The sequence below is a fragment of the Cetorhinus maximus genome, chromosome 12 (genome assembly GCF_964194155.1).
Source record: "Cetorhinus maximus chromosome 12, sCetMax3.hap1.1, whole genome shotgun sequence".
Classification (NCBI taxonomy): domain Eukaryota; kingdom Metazoa; phylum Chordata; class Chondrichthyes; order Lamniformes; family Cetorhinidae; genus Cetorhinus; species Cetorhinus maximus.
Window position 1 is genome coordinate 56,692,542 of NC_135890.1, and position 14,273 is coordinate 56,706,814.

At 42.9% G+C, this 14,273-nt stretch overlaps 1 protein-coding gene across 1 annotated transcript in view; it reads right to left on the reverse strand.

Annotated features, from left to right (window-relative positions):
• The window catches only part of itpr2 (inositol 1,4,5-trisphosphate receptor, type 2), a 244,007-nt gene that overhangs the window by 166,342 nt on the left and 63,392 nt on the right, over nt 1-14,273 (reverse strand). The window contains exons 13-21 of the mRNA XM_078554637.1: nt 13,394-13,513; nt 12,146-12,331; nt 11,314-11,565; nt 7,832-7,976; nt 7,441-7,591; nt 5,236-5,438; nt 4,340-4,457; nt 2,603-2,654; nt 778-943 (exon numbers count right to left, since the gene is read on the reverse strand). Of these exons, the coding sequence (XP_078410763.1) occupies nt 778-943; nt 2,603-2,654; nt 4,340-4,457; nt 5,236-5,438; nt 7,441-7,591; nt 7,832-7,976; nt 11,314-11,565; nt 12,146-12,331; nt 13,394-13,513 (1,393 nt within the window). The remainder of the gene's footprint in view (nt 1-777; nt 944-2,602; nt 2,655-4,339; nt 4,458-5,235; nt 5,439-7,440; nt 7,592-7,831; nt 7,977-11,313; nt 11,566-12,145; nt 12,332-13,393; nt 13,514-14,273) is intronic.

Below are 14,273 nucleotides of genomic sequence, written 5' to 3' on the forward strand. Positions count from 1 at the left end.
CCCATCGTTTGCAACTTCCTCATTCACGTTTTCACTTAAACGCGTTTTGTACTTTGCACACAGCATCGCCCATTGCGTGGGTAATGTTCGCTTATCTGCGGTTTCTTCTCTCTCTCTTTTCTTTTCCCAGGGAGCTGGTAACCATGACGGAGCGGAGACTGGAATGGTTTCAGCTGAAGTGCAGCCCGAGCGCAGGGATTAATCCAAAAATGTCAGAATTGCTGGGTCCAGAGCTGCAATAACAGTTTTATTTAATTTTAAATCTTCACCAATGTATTGCTGAGAGGCTCCCCTGTCTGTCCCATGCAGATAGTGCACCATAGCTCTGCTGGAGAGTCCAGTCCTGCCCTCGCATGGCTGGGAACTATCTAACTGAGCCCCATTTGCAAGATTTCGCAAGAACGTAACCCCCATTGTGCTGAACTGGAATGCCAGAGGTGAGAGTTGAAACATTAACATAAAAGGTAAGGACTGCAGGATGGTTTTTTTTATTTTAAAAAGAATTTGCACGCTAAGATTGCATTTTAGGAATGTATTTAGATATGGAGGTCAGTGAGGTTTTCAGGATTGGATACCTAACCTTGGATAAGTGTCCCAAAGCACCAAATCCCACACAAATCCATTAAAGGAAGGAAGGAATGCAAGCTGGAGGCGTTGAATGGTCTCCTGCTGTTCATATGAACCAAAGGAAGGAAAGAAAGAGAGAGAGAGAGTAAAAATGAAGGAAGAAAACGAGATGCAAGAGAATTGAACAACAATTTGATGAAGGATTATTACCTGTTTAAAAGCCTGAAGGAGCTCTGCTCTTTGACTGAAATGTTTAAAGAGTAAGTGCAAGGCACCAGATACCAGTGGGGGATAGTCGTGCTTGATCAGGTGTATAAGGACTCGCAGAAATGTCCTTCCACCTTCATCATCCAGTTCAACTGGGTTCCTCTCCTGGCTGTGGAAGAAAGTTAAATTGTTTGCATGTCCAATTCAATCCAAAAAAATAACTTACATTTCTATAGCGCCATAGGATATATAGGACATCTGGCAGCAATGCACACTCCAATAAGCACAGTTTTGAAGTGTGGTTGCTGTTGTAATGTAGAAAACATGGAAACAAATTTGTGCACAGCAAGCTCCCACAAACGGCAATGGGATAAATGACTAGATAATCTATTAATAGTGACATTGGTGCAGGGATACATATTGGCCTGGAGACCAGCTGGCATTCCTCTGGCTCCTCTTCAAAACAAAATCCCATGCCATTATTGTGAAATCCATCTGAGAGGACAGGCCTTAGTTTAATGTCTCATCCAAAAGGCATCACCTCCTACAGTGCCAGCCTGGATTGTGTGTTGAAGTCTTTGTGGCAGGGATTGAACCTTCAACCTTCTGATTCAGAGGACAGAGTGCAGACAATGAGCCAAGGTCAACACCTCATACCCATCTGCTTTAAAAAATACTTGTGAGATGTGTGGACAAATGAAATTAAAGCACAGACACATTTTCAATCCCCATACAATCATGTGCTTCACCTCAACTGTGTCACTGTGACATTAAGAGCATTGTCACGAATGTGTATCGTTGTGATTTTCTAGTTTTTGTTAAAAAGCTAATCTTTCTTTCAAATGGACACAAGGAGCCTCAAAAATGGCTGCGATCCCAAACTGTTGGATCATACTTCCATATTAGGTATTGGGCTAGCCCTGGTCTGGGAGCACAGTCCCATCCATATTCTCTTAGCCAAGGTACGAACCTTTTCAGCTATTAGAGTTGAATGGATCCCATTCTTCCAGGTTTGGTAAGATAGGAAGGAGCTATTCACATGTCTTGGGAAGCCTGTCAATGAGTTTCTGTTTACTCTTGTGGAAATGCATGTTGAATTTCAGATATCTTCACATGTCTGGCTATGTCTCTTTGCAACCCACTTGGGGCCTTCTAGAAGCTTGACAAACATAGTTGTAAAAGGTCAGGTGACTTTTGGCAGCCATATTTCAGGCTCCTTTTGCCCATTTAAAGGAAAGATTTGCTTTTTTTAAAACCATCTACAATTTTTTTTAAAAATCTAAAATATCACAACTACCTGTCTGCAACAGCATCAAAAGATTTGAAGACCGATTTCTTCTGCAAACGGTCACATTTGGAACCAAAACATTTGGGAATGATGGAAGCCATGCCACAAATCCACTCTATATTTAACCCACAGTTAACAGTTCTCCCATCTCATTGTGCCTAGCGAGTCAGAGGGTAGAGTGTGACGCTTGTAGAAAATGATTTCCAGTATATCATAGATAAGGAGCTGCCCAGTTAGGACAAAGAGTAATATACTTTATTTCATGAATGATCAATATCAAGCTTTCCTTGGAGGTACAGCCAGTAAACATGGCAGTTTGACTTTATGAATTATCAATTCATTGACTACAGCACCTACAAATAGGGGCAGACCTTGACTTTGCGTGATAGTATAAAATGGGTGATGGTGGGTCAGCAGCTCAGAGATGTAAAACAGGATGTCAACTCACCATTTTATCACATCAGAGTCAAAACTTACACCAATCATTTCTTTTTAACCATAAAATGTGAGGGGAAAGAACTGTTTGAAAGTGACTCATACCTTCCTGCAAACATAGTCTCTGCTTGTTCACCAATGGCCTCGAGATCTGGTACTGTACAAAACAATAAGTCATTTTAGATGCAAACACATTCAATACCAGAGTTGTGATAAAATTGGATTTACTGAGCTCCATTACCTGCCACCTACTCCTTAGTGTGTCAAGGATATCGATCAAACAACATGCAGCAGGTAATTTAGACTTTGGGCTACAAGTGAACCGGAACCAGCCACTGTCACACATTTCCCCTGAATGAAGATCAGCTGAGCCGATACCACCTGGTTTACACTAAAAACACTAAATTACTCTCAATCTTTTCACTGAGGTAACTGAACACCAGTGATCCAATGATGGGCTTCTGCATTCTATCTCTATACTCAAACCCTTTTAGCTTTTACACACAAAAACCTGGAGATTAACGGCATCATTTAAAAGGATTCCCATCAGAATTTGCTTTGTGTAAAGTGTACGCACAGATATTCGTGCGTACATTCACTCGCATGCACACACATTACAATCTCTAGTGTGAAAGAGCAAAGCCAAATTGTTGAAAAATTCTTTACTCTGAAGAATGTGCTGTATTTATTTTTCTAATTTTAAATAGCCCCCACAAACTCATAATGCAGAGTTTTTGTTTCGGTATATTCTCATGCTCCAAGTTTTTGACTGAAAACTGGCAATAAGCCAATTCAGAAAGTACCATCATGTGCTGCCTTAAATCAGTCATGTCTTAATCTCCAGGTAAAAAATACTGACAGTCTTTAAGCTAAATGTTCAACTGCTTCAGGATATAGTAAATCACAGGGATATTCCAGATTTAACTGCTGCACTTTCATCCTCAGTTATACTGTGGCAAATGCTCATTCACTGTCGCTGGGTCAAGATCCTGGAACTCCCTCCCTAACAGCACTGTGGGTATACCTACACCACATGGACTGCAGCGGTTCAAGAAGGTAGCTCACCAACACCTTTTCAAGGGACAACTAGGGATGGGCAATAAAAACTGGCCCAGCCAGCGAGACCCACATTGCAATTTTGAAAAGATGCCGATGAAACAACAATAGGCTGTCTAAAAAGGGAGGAGAGGGAAAAAGAGAGAAAGAAGGAGAGAGAAGGGAGCAAGGGGGTGAAGAGAGCGAAAAGAGGAGAGAGAAAGAAAGGACAAAAGGAAGAGAGAAAGAAGGCGAGGGAAGACAGAGAAAGGAAGAAGGAAAAGAAGAGAGGGAAGAGAGAAAAGGGAAGAACCATTGTCACTCATCCCCAAGACAGCGGAGGTATGGCAGTATGGCTTTGGAGCAGATGATCCATTCTGACAGAGTACGAGGTTCATGACCCAGTGAGCCCAAATTTCAGAGGAAGAGAGGTTTCACTCATCATTCAAAAACAGCACGTAAAACAGACATATGTTGTGCACTTATTGTACACAAAGCAGCAAATGTGCTTTGCATGACCTAAACCACCTATATGCAGGACACTGCTATTTGTAGTACTCTAAGCTAGGCTGTAAACACCAAATCACTAGTCCCCAAAATTCACTGTGTTGAGGAAACCAAAAAGTTCAAGTATTCCAAATTGCAAAGGATAAGATAATTGGCCATAATTTGCTGGGATCTCCCCTCTACTGTGACTGCATCTTAAGGAACAACTCAGGACCGAAAGGTGTCGCTCTAGATCCAGCCATGACCTCAGCAGTGAAAGGAAGCTCAATTCAAAACAGTGAACAGCAAGTGTACACTTACCTGCTACTTCCACCGGTAAACCCATCGAGGAGTCAACAGAATTGTTCTCACCAAATTCTTTCTTGTAGATCGACAGCATGTAGGAAATGCGGTAATCCAGTCTAACACTGAGGATGAACTGAAAAGTAAAGCCTTTTTCACAATTCCAGACAGTGCAGATTAACATTAAACAGAAGGGGGTTTAATATGTTTGGGTGCATTTTTAAACAGAAAATTAACCCGTTTGTTAAGTGGTCACTTCTAAAAGCTAATCATTTGCCACCGAAACCAAATTTTTAAAAAGAGTTTGCTAGGTTAGATACAGAGAAGTTTCCAGTCATGGGGGCTTGGGGGGGTGGAATGCGGGGAGAGGGGTGGTGGAGATTAAATTAAAAGGGGTCCAGGTATATAAAATAGTCACAAATAAATCCAAAAGGGAATTCAGAAGAAACGCTTTTACTCGGTGGTTAGAATGTGGAACTCGCTACCACAAAGAGCAATTGAGGTGAATAACTGCAGCATTTAAGGGGAAGCTAGGCAAACACGAGAAAGGAACAGAAGGATCTGTTGCGAGGATGAGTTGAGGTAAGGTGTTGGTAGGATCATGTGGTGCATGAACATCAAGCCCAATGGACGGTTTCTGTGCTGTAAATACAATGTAATTTTTCCTGAGTTATTTCATTCCCTTGATTTGCAGCACTAATCTCTTATTGAACAGCTGAGATAAAGTATGCTCCATCTATAGGATTTGGTAATTTGTACAGGAATTCATTGAGCCATTTCTTTATCACACCCACATGATACAAGAATCGAATACAGGTAGTCACTCTCCTGGGTGCTCATTATCAATCTGAAGGCTGGCTGACCAAAATTCAACGGCTGCAGCAAATTCAAATCTGTCAATGATCTGTCAATACCTGCAGTATCTCGATTATTTTCAGCTTTGTATCCATGACAGTCACGTCCTCATTCTCCAAGGCAAGCACTTGCTTCCCTGGTAAACTCCTGATCTGGCTGTCGTGATTCTCCAGCACAACCCCCGGGAGGAGTGACCCTCGGCTAAGAACCATCTGCGTCATCATCTCGCCCACTCCATGAATTGTCCGTATCACATTGTTCCCTGCAAGGTGACAAAGGGATGATAAAAGCAAAATACTGTGGATGCTGGAAATCTGAAACAAAAACAAAAATAGCTGGAAAAACTCAGCAAGTCTGACAGCATCTGCGGAGAGTAAGACAGTTAACGTTTCGAGTCCATATGACTCTTCATCAGAACGGACAGAAAGGGATGACGTGCTTTTCTTGAACAGGGGCAGAGCAATGTCGTGTTGATGCAATTTCGCACCTTTTCTTGTGCCCCGAAGAGGAAACCTAACGCAACTCTCCCTGTGTAGCTGTGCTGAGTAGAGCATGCGCTGGGACAATGGAGTCCAGTGCATGGGGGAGGGAGGTGGGGTAATTTCTCCAGCCCTTACACTGGGGCTAGTGAATCAGCTGGGAAATGCAAGAATAGACTAAAGGAAGAAAGAGCTCGCATTTATATAGCGCCTTTCACAACCTCAGGACATTTCTGAGCACTTCCCAGTCAGTGAACTGCAAAGCATAGCCGCCGTCACAATGTCGGAAACATTGGACCCAGTTAGCAGACAGCAAGATCCCACAAATAGCAGTGTGATTATGGCTGAACAGTTTGTTTTTGTGATGTTGATTGAGGGATAAGAATTGGCCAGGACACCAGGGAGAATGCCCCTGCTCTTCTTTGCAACTGCCATTGGATTTTTCATGTCCACCTGACAGGGCCTCCGTTTAACATCTCATCTGAAGGACAGCACCTACAACAGGGCAGCACTCTCTCAGTACTGCACTGCACTGCACAGGAGTGCCAGACAAGATTTTCTGCTCAGGTCTCTGGACTGGGATTTGAACCCACAACCTCCTGACTCCAATGCAAGTGCGCTACCCACTGAGCCATAGCTTAGAGTGCAAGCCCTTGAGGCAGCCTGTCCAAGAGTTTCCATCCATTTGAATTCAGATCAGGCCTTAATATTGGCAGGTTCCTCCCTGCCCAATATCCCATATTTACCTGCACCCAGTAGCTCCAAGCTAAGAAGCAGGAAAATCTATCAACCCACACCCCAACAACCCCTGACCCTAACCCCGTCCCCCCACGCCACTTAAAACTCTGACCCCAATGTATGTTTACAATGGAGTTAGAGAATTTGACTGAACACCAATTAGGGACATAGCTCCTATCAGATCTGAAACAAGTGACTGAGAATTAAAATCAGATCGGCAATACTTTATACATGACGTTAAAAAAAAGTCTGCAAATCACGCTACATTACTGGTAATGCAGTAGTCAGATAGCATTCGATACAGAACATAGTAGGAATCCAGTCAAAGTAAACTCATAGCAGCAATTAGAGTATACAGAACACGTGCCAAGATGACCCGATCACAGAATCTACAGCCAGAACAACTCGGGCTAAGATAAATAGAAATGTTCCAACACAACACTGCTTCTAATGCAATTTTAAATCAGGACAATACCAAACTACAGAAAGTGAGCTAATTTCTAATGCTCAGCATAGTCTATCAGTCCAAGTTTAACATTATATGGCGTAACTTTAATAATTAGCATCAGATGTTTGTGTTGACTTTCTGTTGATACTTAATGCAGTGCTGAGCTCATCTTCACTGGGGGGTGGGGGGGGGGCTCATCTTCACCGGTGGGGGGGGGAGCGAGCTCATCTTCACCTGGTGGGGGGGGCTCATCTTCACCGGGGGGTGGGGGTGGGGGTGGGGGGCTCATCTTCACCGGGGAGGGGGGAGCTCATCTTCACCGGGGAGGGGGGAGCTCATCTTCACCGGGGAGGGGGGAGCTCATCTTCACCGCTTCACCGGGGAGGGGGGAGCTCATCTTCACCGGGGGGAGCTCTGTCAAGATTGTCAGTTTGGTGTGAAACTTGTTACAAAGCTCAGTTTAGATGGGGGGAGCATGGGCACCAATTCAAATTCAAACTGACAAATGAGGGGCACACAATTCAATCACTTCACACATTACTGAGGTTTAAGCTTTACTTAGCTTCTCGCCCCGCACTTTTACAGACCTCTAAACTTACCTCCATCTTGAAACTTGCTCAGCCTTTCCAAATATGAGGGTGTGGGACTCTGGACACAGTCCAGGATGGCCAGTAGTGTTCGAGTTAGCCTCAGAAGCTCACTAAAACTGTAGAACCCAAAGTAGATTAAGTTTCGAGCCAAATTCACCACCTAGAAAGCAACAGAAGGATTTGGTGACTTGGTCCACAGGGTCCAACTGACAATTATGGAGGGAAAAAAAATCAACAGAAACTGGACATTTCCAATCCCAATATATTGGGCTCATCCCACTTCAGTGTCAAGCTACAGAACCTTGTCTCCATGTTGTAATTTCTATGTAATCTTCAAAATTGGGGAAATGGTGTATTTTCAGCAGACAGTCACTCAGCATTACTCCACTCGGTTACATACCACAAAAGTGAGCTTGTTCTTTTCCTTGTTTCCGAAAGGAAATGGCTGAGTCACAACATCCTTAAGGTACTCCTCCACAAAGTCCACTGTAAGAGCAAACTTGTTCTTTTTGTCATCACGTGAGGTGTCAGTGAATGAGTCATACCTGCCCAAAGATTAATGCTTCATCAGATAGAAACCTAACTTCAGATTACACAATTGTCACAACATTGGAACCACACAATAGTGTTATGGAAGGTTTTAAGTACAAGCAAATGGGTTTTAACATAAATATATGTCACGAAAAAGCACTTAAAAACATTTCATCATGACAACTTTTCTGATATTCCACTTCTTATAGTTAAGAAAGATGGATTAAACAACAAAATGCTCTCTTGTGAATACTGTCATGATGATATGACATGTGCAATGTGGAATACTAATCTTTAATTTCATAAGTTGGTCAAATATATATTGAACATCTTTAAAAGGACTTAAGATGGCTGTCACAGGTCACCCGATATGTCTGCAATTACAAGTTGGTCAGTTTCTGGAAGTTTCCAATGTGGAATACAATTAGGACATGCCATGGCAAACCACCTATTGAATTTCACACCTGCTAGTGTGTGTATATATATATATATATATATATATATATATATAGTGTTTACTTTTTGAACATTTTTATATCTTTACAGTTGCGGTTTTGTTGCACAATAAAACTAACCCTTTGTCTTTAAACTCAAGAAAGCCTGTCAGATTGATTTCTTTGCAATCAGCACATAAAAGGTTAAGTACGTACATTGAATTAGCACATTCATCCTTATAGATTTCAAAAACGCTGTTGGGATCAATTGAGGAGGAGTGGGAGAGAAAGGGCAAGTCCTGACATCGGTGCACACATGGTCATAGCAATAGCCCAGAATTTCCATTCCCCGGGGGGGACGGGGGCAGGGAGGTGTGGGCTGTCGTACCCAGAGGTACTCCAGAAGATACCTCCTGGAAGTCTCCATGCAAAGACTGCCCGGGAATTTCTGTTGGGCAATTATCCTGCACCTGGAACCATTTGATGCTCAGATTTAGATTGGAGGGCTTCAGATGGTTCAGATTCTCTTAGCAAAATAGTTACCCAGGAAAAGTTAGAAGGATTAAAACCAGTTGTAACTCCTGAGTAACTATGGTACTTACCCCTCCCCAACCCCCCTCCCATTGGACCCCCCAACTACCCCCACAAATCCCCAGCTACCCTCCTGAGCACCCAGCCACCACCCCCTGCCGATGACCCTCCCTACCCACCAGACTACACCTCTGACCATCCGACCACTTCCCCCGACTACCATACCACCCCTGACGACCAACCCCCCTCAACCACCCCTCCCATCACCTGACCCCCAGTACCGCCCCAACACCCTGACCACCCAATCAACATCCCCCCCACCCTGCGAACCATCCTACCTACCTACCCTACACACTTACCTTCTCTCCTGTCAATGTGGCTAGGACCTTTAAACTTCCCGCTTTATGGCAGCTAGAGCTGTATAACGGCGGGGGGGACATGGCTTCACTTCCCCTGACAATGCTACCCTTCACTGGTTCAGGAACCAGGAACACTGCACATTCCTCATTAGGGCTGGGTCAGAAGTCCAGGTGAGAAATGTGCAGCTCCAGGCTTAGGTAGGAAACAATGAGTGGAGTGGCAATCTGACAGTGACTGTCATACCATGGAAGAATTGGCTCAATATATATTGAAAAGTATACAATATCCACAGATTACACAATATTCCATGGAATCAACTGCACAGAAACAGGCCATTCAGCCCAACTGATTTGTGTTGGTTACCTCCGACCCTGCACATTTCTATTCCCTTCTCCCTCGTGTATGAAAAAAAGATTTGCATTCATATAGTGCCTTAAGTACTTTTGAAGTCACTGTTATAATGTAGGAAATGAGGCAGCCAATTGACCCACAGCAAGCTCCCACAAGTAGCAATATGATAGTGACAAGTAATCTGTTTCCATGATGTTGATTGAGGGGTAATTATTGGCCAAGACACTGGGGAAAAGTCCCCTGCTCTTCAAAATAGTGCCATGGGATCTTTAACATCCAGCCACATAGGCAAACAGGCCCTCGGTTTGAAAAACGGCACCTCTGACAGCGCTGCACTACACTGGCGTGTCCACCTTGATTTTTGTGCTCAAGCCTTAGAGTGGGTCTTGACCCAGGGACCAACTGAGCCATGACTGACAAAATAGGTAGATGGATAAGAATGGAACCAGGCGAGTGCAGTCCCACCCAGCTGGATGACAGTGAAGAGGTGTTTAAGGAGGATGGTGTGGTCAACCATGTCCAAGGCTGCAAACAGGTTGAGAAGGATGAGGAGGGATAGTTTACTTTGTCACACAGTGGCTATTAGGAAGGGAGTTCCAGGATTTTGACCCAGCGACAGTGAAGGAACGGTGATATATTTCCAAGTCAGGATGGTGAGTAGCTTGGAGGGGAACCTCCAGGTGGTGGTGTCCCCATGTCTCTGCTGCCCTTGTTCTTCTAGATGTTAAAGGTCAGGGGTTTGGAAGATGCTGTCGAAGAAGCCTTGGTGAGTTGCTGCAGTGCATCTTGTAGATGATACACACTGCTGCAGTCCATGTGTCGTTGGTACACCCAAAGTGCTGTTGGGGGTGGGGGGGGGGGGGGAGGGGGGGAAGAGTTCATTTTTAGACTTTGTAGCAGTTTGATACAATTGAGTGGCTTTCTGGGCCATTTCAGAGGGCAGCTAAGAGTCAACCACACTGCTGTGGAGTCGCATGTAAGCCAGACCAGTAAGAATGGCAGATTTCCTTCCCTAAAGTACATTAGTGAACCAAATGGGTTTTTGTATCTCTATTGAATTCAAATTCCACCAGCTGCCATTTGAACCCTTGTTCCCAAAGCATTAGCCTGGGCCTTTGCATTACTAGTCCAGTGACATTACCGCTACGCCACCACTTCCTGCCTGTGATAGCTCCTGGTCATAATCAAGTTTAAACAAACAGCCAAAGCATAAATTAAACAAGGTCATTCACTTGTCTTGACTATTAGTTATTAAATTATTAATTATAATCAACTAGCATCACAAAAACAGATTATTTGGTCATCATCACATTGCTGCTTGTGGGATCTTGCTGTGTGTAAATTGGCTGCCGTGCTTCCTACATTACAACAGTGACTACGCATCAAAAGAGCTTGGTTGTGAAGGTTTTGAGGTGACCCGATGTCGTGGCAGACGCTATAGAAATAGAAGTTCTTTCTTTATAACTGCCCTTCATTCATTCTTTCCTGAGGTTATGGAAGGTGCCATTCAAATGTAAACGCTTTCTTTCTGCTTGGCTCTACGATTTTAAGAAAGCATACAATCTAAAATGCCATGGCATTGGGAGATGCAGATCCAATTGTTTCATTATTTCGGGGTGCCTGCTAAAAATGCTTGTATTTAAATAAACACATAGTATCAAAATACGAGGCATACTCATGAATTGTGATCTTGGTGGGGATTTCTGTCCATAGTCTGGCATATTTCACGGGGGTGACTGATTCCTGTGGGTCTCGATCCACGTGCATGTGCAGCATCAGCCGGCAGAAGGAAGCCCGTAGATCATAAGGGAGGCTTTCATCTGACATGCAGCGGAGGATGAGGTCCACCCCAAGCTGTGTCGAGATCTGGTCGATGGCGAGGTACTGACGATCGAGGCACATTCTTGCAAAGAGGTTCAGCTGGTACCTGGAGGAAGGAAAAGTGAGAGTGGATACAGGAAAAAGGCAGTGATTAAAGTTACCGTCAAGTCACATCTTCGACCCTCCTTAAACCTGAGTTCATCCAAAACTCTGCTGCCATATCCTAACTTGCACCAAGTCCCAGTTACCCATCACCCTTGTGCTCATTGACCAGCAACACCTTTATTTTAAAATTTTTGCCCTTGTTTTGAAATCCCCCCATGGTTTTGCCCTCTCCCTGTCTCTTTAATCTCCTCCATTCCCACAACCTTCAGAGATCTATGGAATTCTCTCCCTAAACCTCTCCACATCTTCTCTCCTTCTTTAAGATGTTCTTTAAAATCTAACGCCTTGACCAAGCTTTTGGTCACCAGCCCTGATGTCTCCTTCTTTGACTTGATGTCAGTAGTTTTCTGCTTACACACTACGGAGACCCCCTGGGACATTTTGCAATGTTAAAGGGGTTATGTTAATGCAAGTTGTTGTTGTGGTAGATAAGCAATAAATGCTGCCTGGCAGCATCACCCACATCACAAGAACAATTTTTTTTCAAAAACTTGCTTTACCAGTAATTAAGGACAAATTACCTGTAGTATGTTAGAATATCCGTATGTTCTTTATTTCCCTGCTTTGCCTCCTGAGCTAGCTGCCGGATAGACTTGCCATGAGGTTCCTTGACTCCATCGATCCAGTATAACCAAACCTCATCATCATCAACGTAATCTTCAAGTAAACAACTGTCCATACTGAAGTCCCCATGATTTGATAACAGCCTTTACAAAGCAGAACATGTAAAACATGGACATGAGGCACACAAGAATTAGCAAAACTAGAGTTACAAAGGACTGTAAATAAGAGCCAAAGGGTCACTTCCAGCACAGAGGGAGCCATTCAGCCCATTACGTTGATGTCAGCTTTTAGTTGAGCAATCCAGTCAATCCCACTTCCCCTGCTCTATCCCTGCAGTCCTCCAAGTTTAATTCCCGAGTGCCCATCCAATTGGCAGCCTTGTAGGCAGCGAGTTCCAGGTCATTAACCCTTGCTGCATATAAAAGCTCTTCCTCATGCTCCCCACTGTATTTTTTGCCCCAAACCTTAACTCTGTGTCCCCTAGTCCTTGAATCATCAGCTGATGGGAACAGCTTTTCAGTTATAGACTCACTGCATATTTTTTATGTACCCCTTGCTGGTTTGTAAAGAGTAAGAAGTTTTCACAAGCCATTTGGACCTTTTTCCTTTGAAATAATGAAATATTTCAGAGGCACCATTTCACACAGATGCTACCCCTCCAACACCCCCTCCAAAAACCAAACTTTACAACAGCCCAAAAATAGAACACTGTCTCCCATGACATTTACCCATGATTCCCTTGAGCTTCCGCAGGTAAGGCCCAGGCTGTCCAAATAACTGCCTGTGAAACAAAATCAGGAAATGTTGGAAACATTGAACAGCTCAGGCTGTGGAGTTAGAAACAGAGTTAATGCTCCATCAGCCTGGGTGTTTCTAGCATTTTCTGTTTTTATTTCAGATTTCCAGCATCCTCATCTTCTTTGTTTAAGCTCCATTGTTATACCATCATTTTGCATGACTTCAATTAAAACTGATCAGGTTTCAATTATGCATATAATAATTCTGGATTTTTAAAATAAATTAAAAATAAATAAATCTTAGAATTCACAATTTAGAAGAACATATTGATAACCATATAGACAGCTGACACACTGGTGAAGAGGGAACTGTACCAGCTCTCCCTATAACTTCTAAATGCCACAGGGGTGATCTTAAACTGTCCAGTTATAAAGATCTATAATCCTGTAAAGGACATTACTGCTTACTTGGTTTGAATGAGAATGTCAGCATTGGAAGCGTTTAACATAAACTTGCAGATAAGTTCCTGAGTGACTGGGATGGCAATGTTGTTGGACACACAAAGATCTGACAAATAATCCAAGAACCTGCAAGAAAATCAATGCCACAAATGGTTAAGTATTTTAGCATCAATCCCTTCACTGCCCTCTGGCACACCTTGAATCTGCCGGTGAACTAACGGTGAGTTGAAGGTTCATGCAATTATTACTGGGCAAAAATATCCTTCAATTTCTGATAAGGAAGAGATATGCGGGTAGCAAATTGTTTAAAATGTTTAACTTGTTTGGTAGTACAGAATGTAAATATTGCTGAAAAGAGAGACATGTTGCCAAAGTTTGCACTCATCAGGACAAATGCAAGAACTCCAAATTTCAAATGATTACAACAATTTATACTATAGGAGAAAAGTAGTACAAATTGTATAATAGTATAAAACTATAATAAATAATGTATCAGTATAAGTAGTATAAATTGCTGTGACTGTTTGAAATTTGGCATTCTTGCATTTGTCCTGATGGATACAAGACTGAAAACTTCAACAAAAATGTATCTCTTTTCAGCAACATTCAGATTTTAAATTTTAAATTTTGTTCTTACTTATCCATTGTGTTTTCTCCCTCTTGGCCCAATCTCTTTATTTCTCTTACTATACCAGATATGATTCTAGCCCACGCTATTTCCTTCTTGGTAATTCCAATGTTTCCTTCTCTATCCTTTAATCTTATTAGTTAAGGAAACAGGCTGTTGGGCCCATTGTTCATCAAGGTCTCAGATGCCCTGTCAGCTTTGGCATCGTTATGAACTTGCATTTACATTGATTTGCAGTACAAAAATAATTGGCGTTGA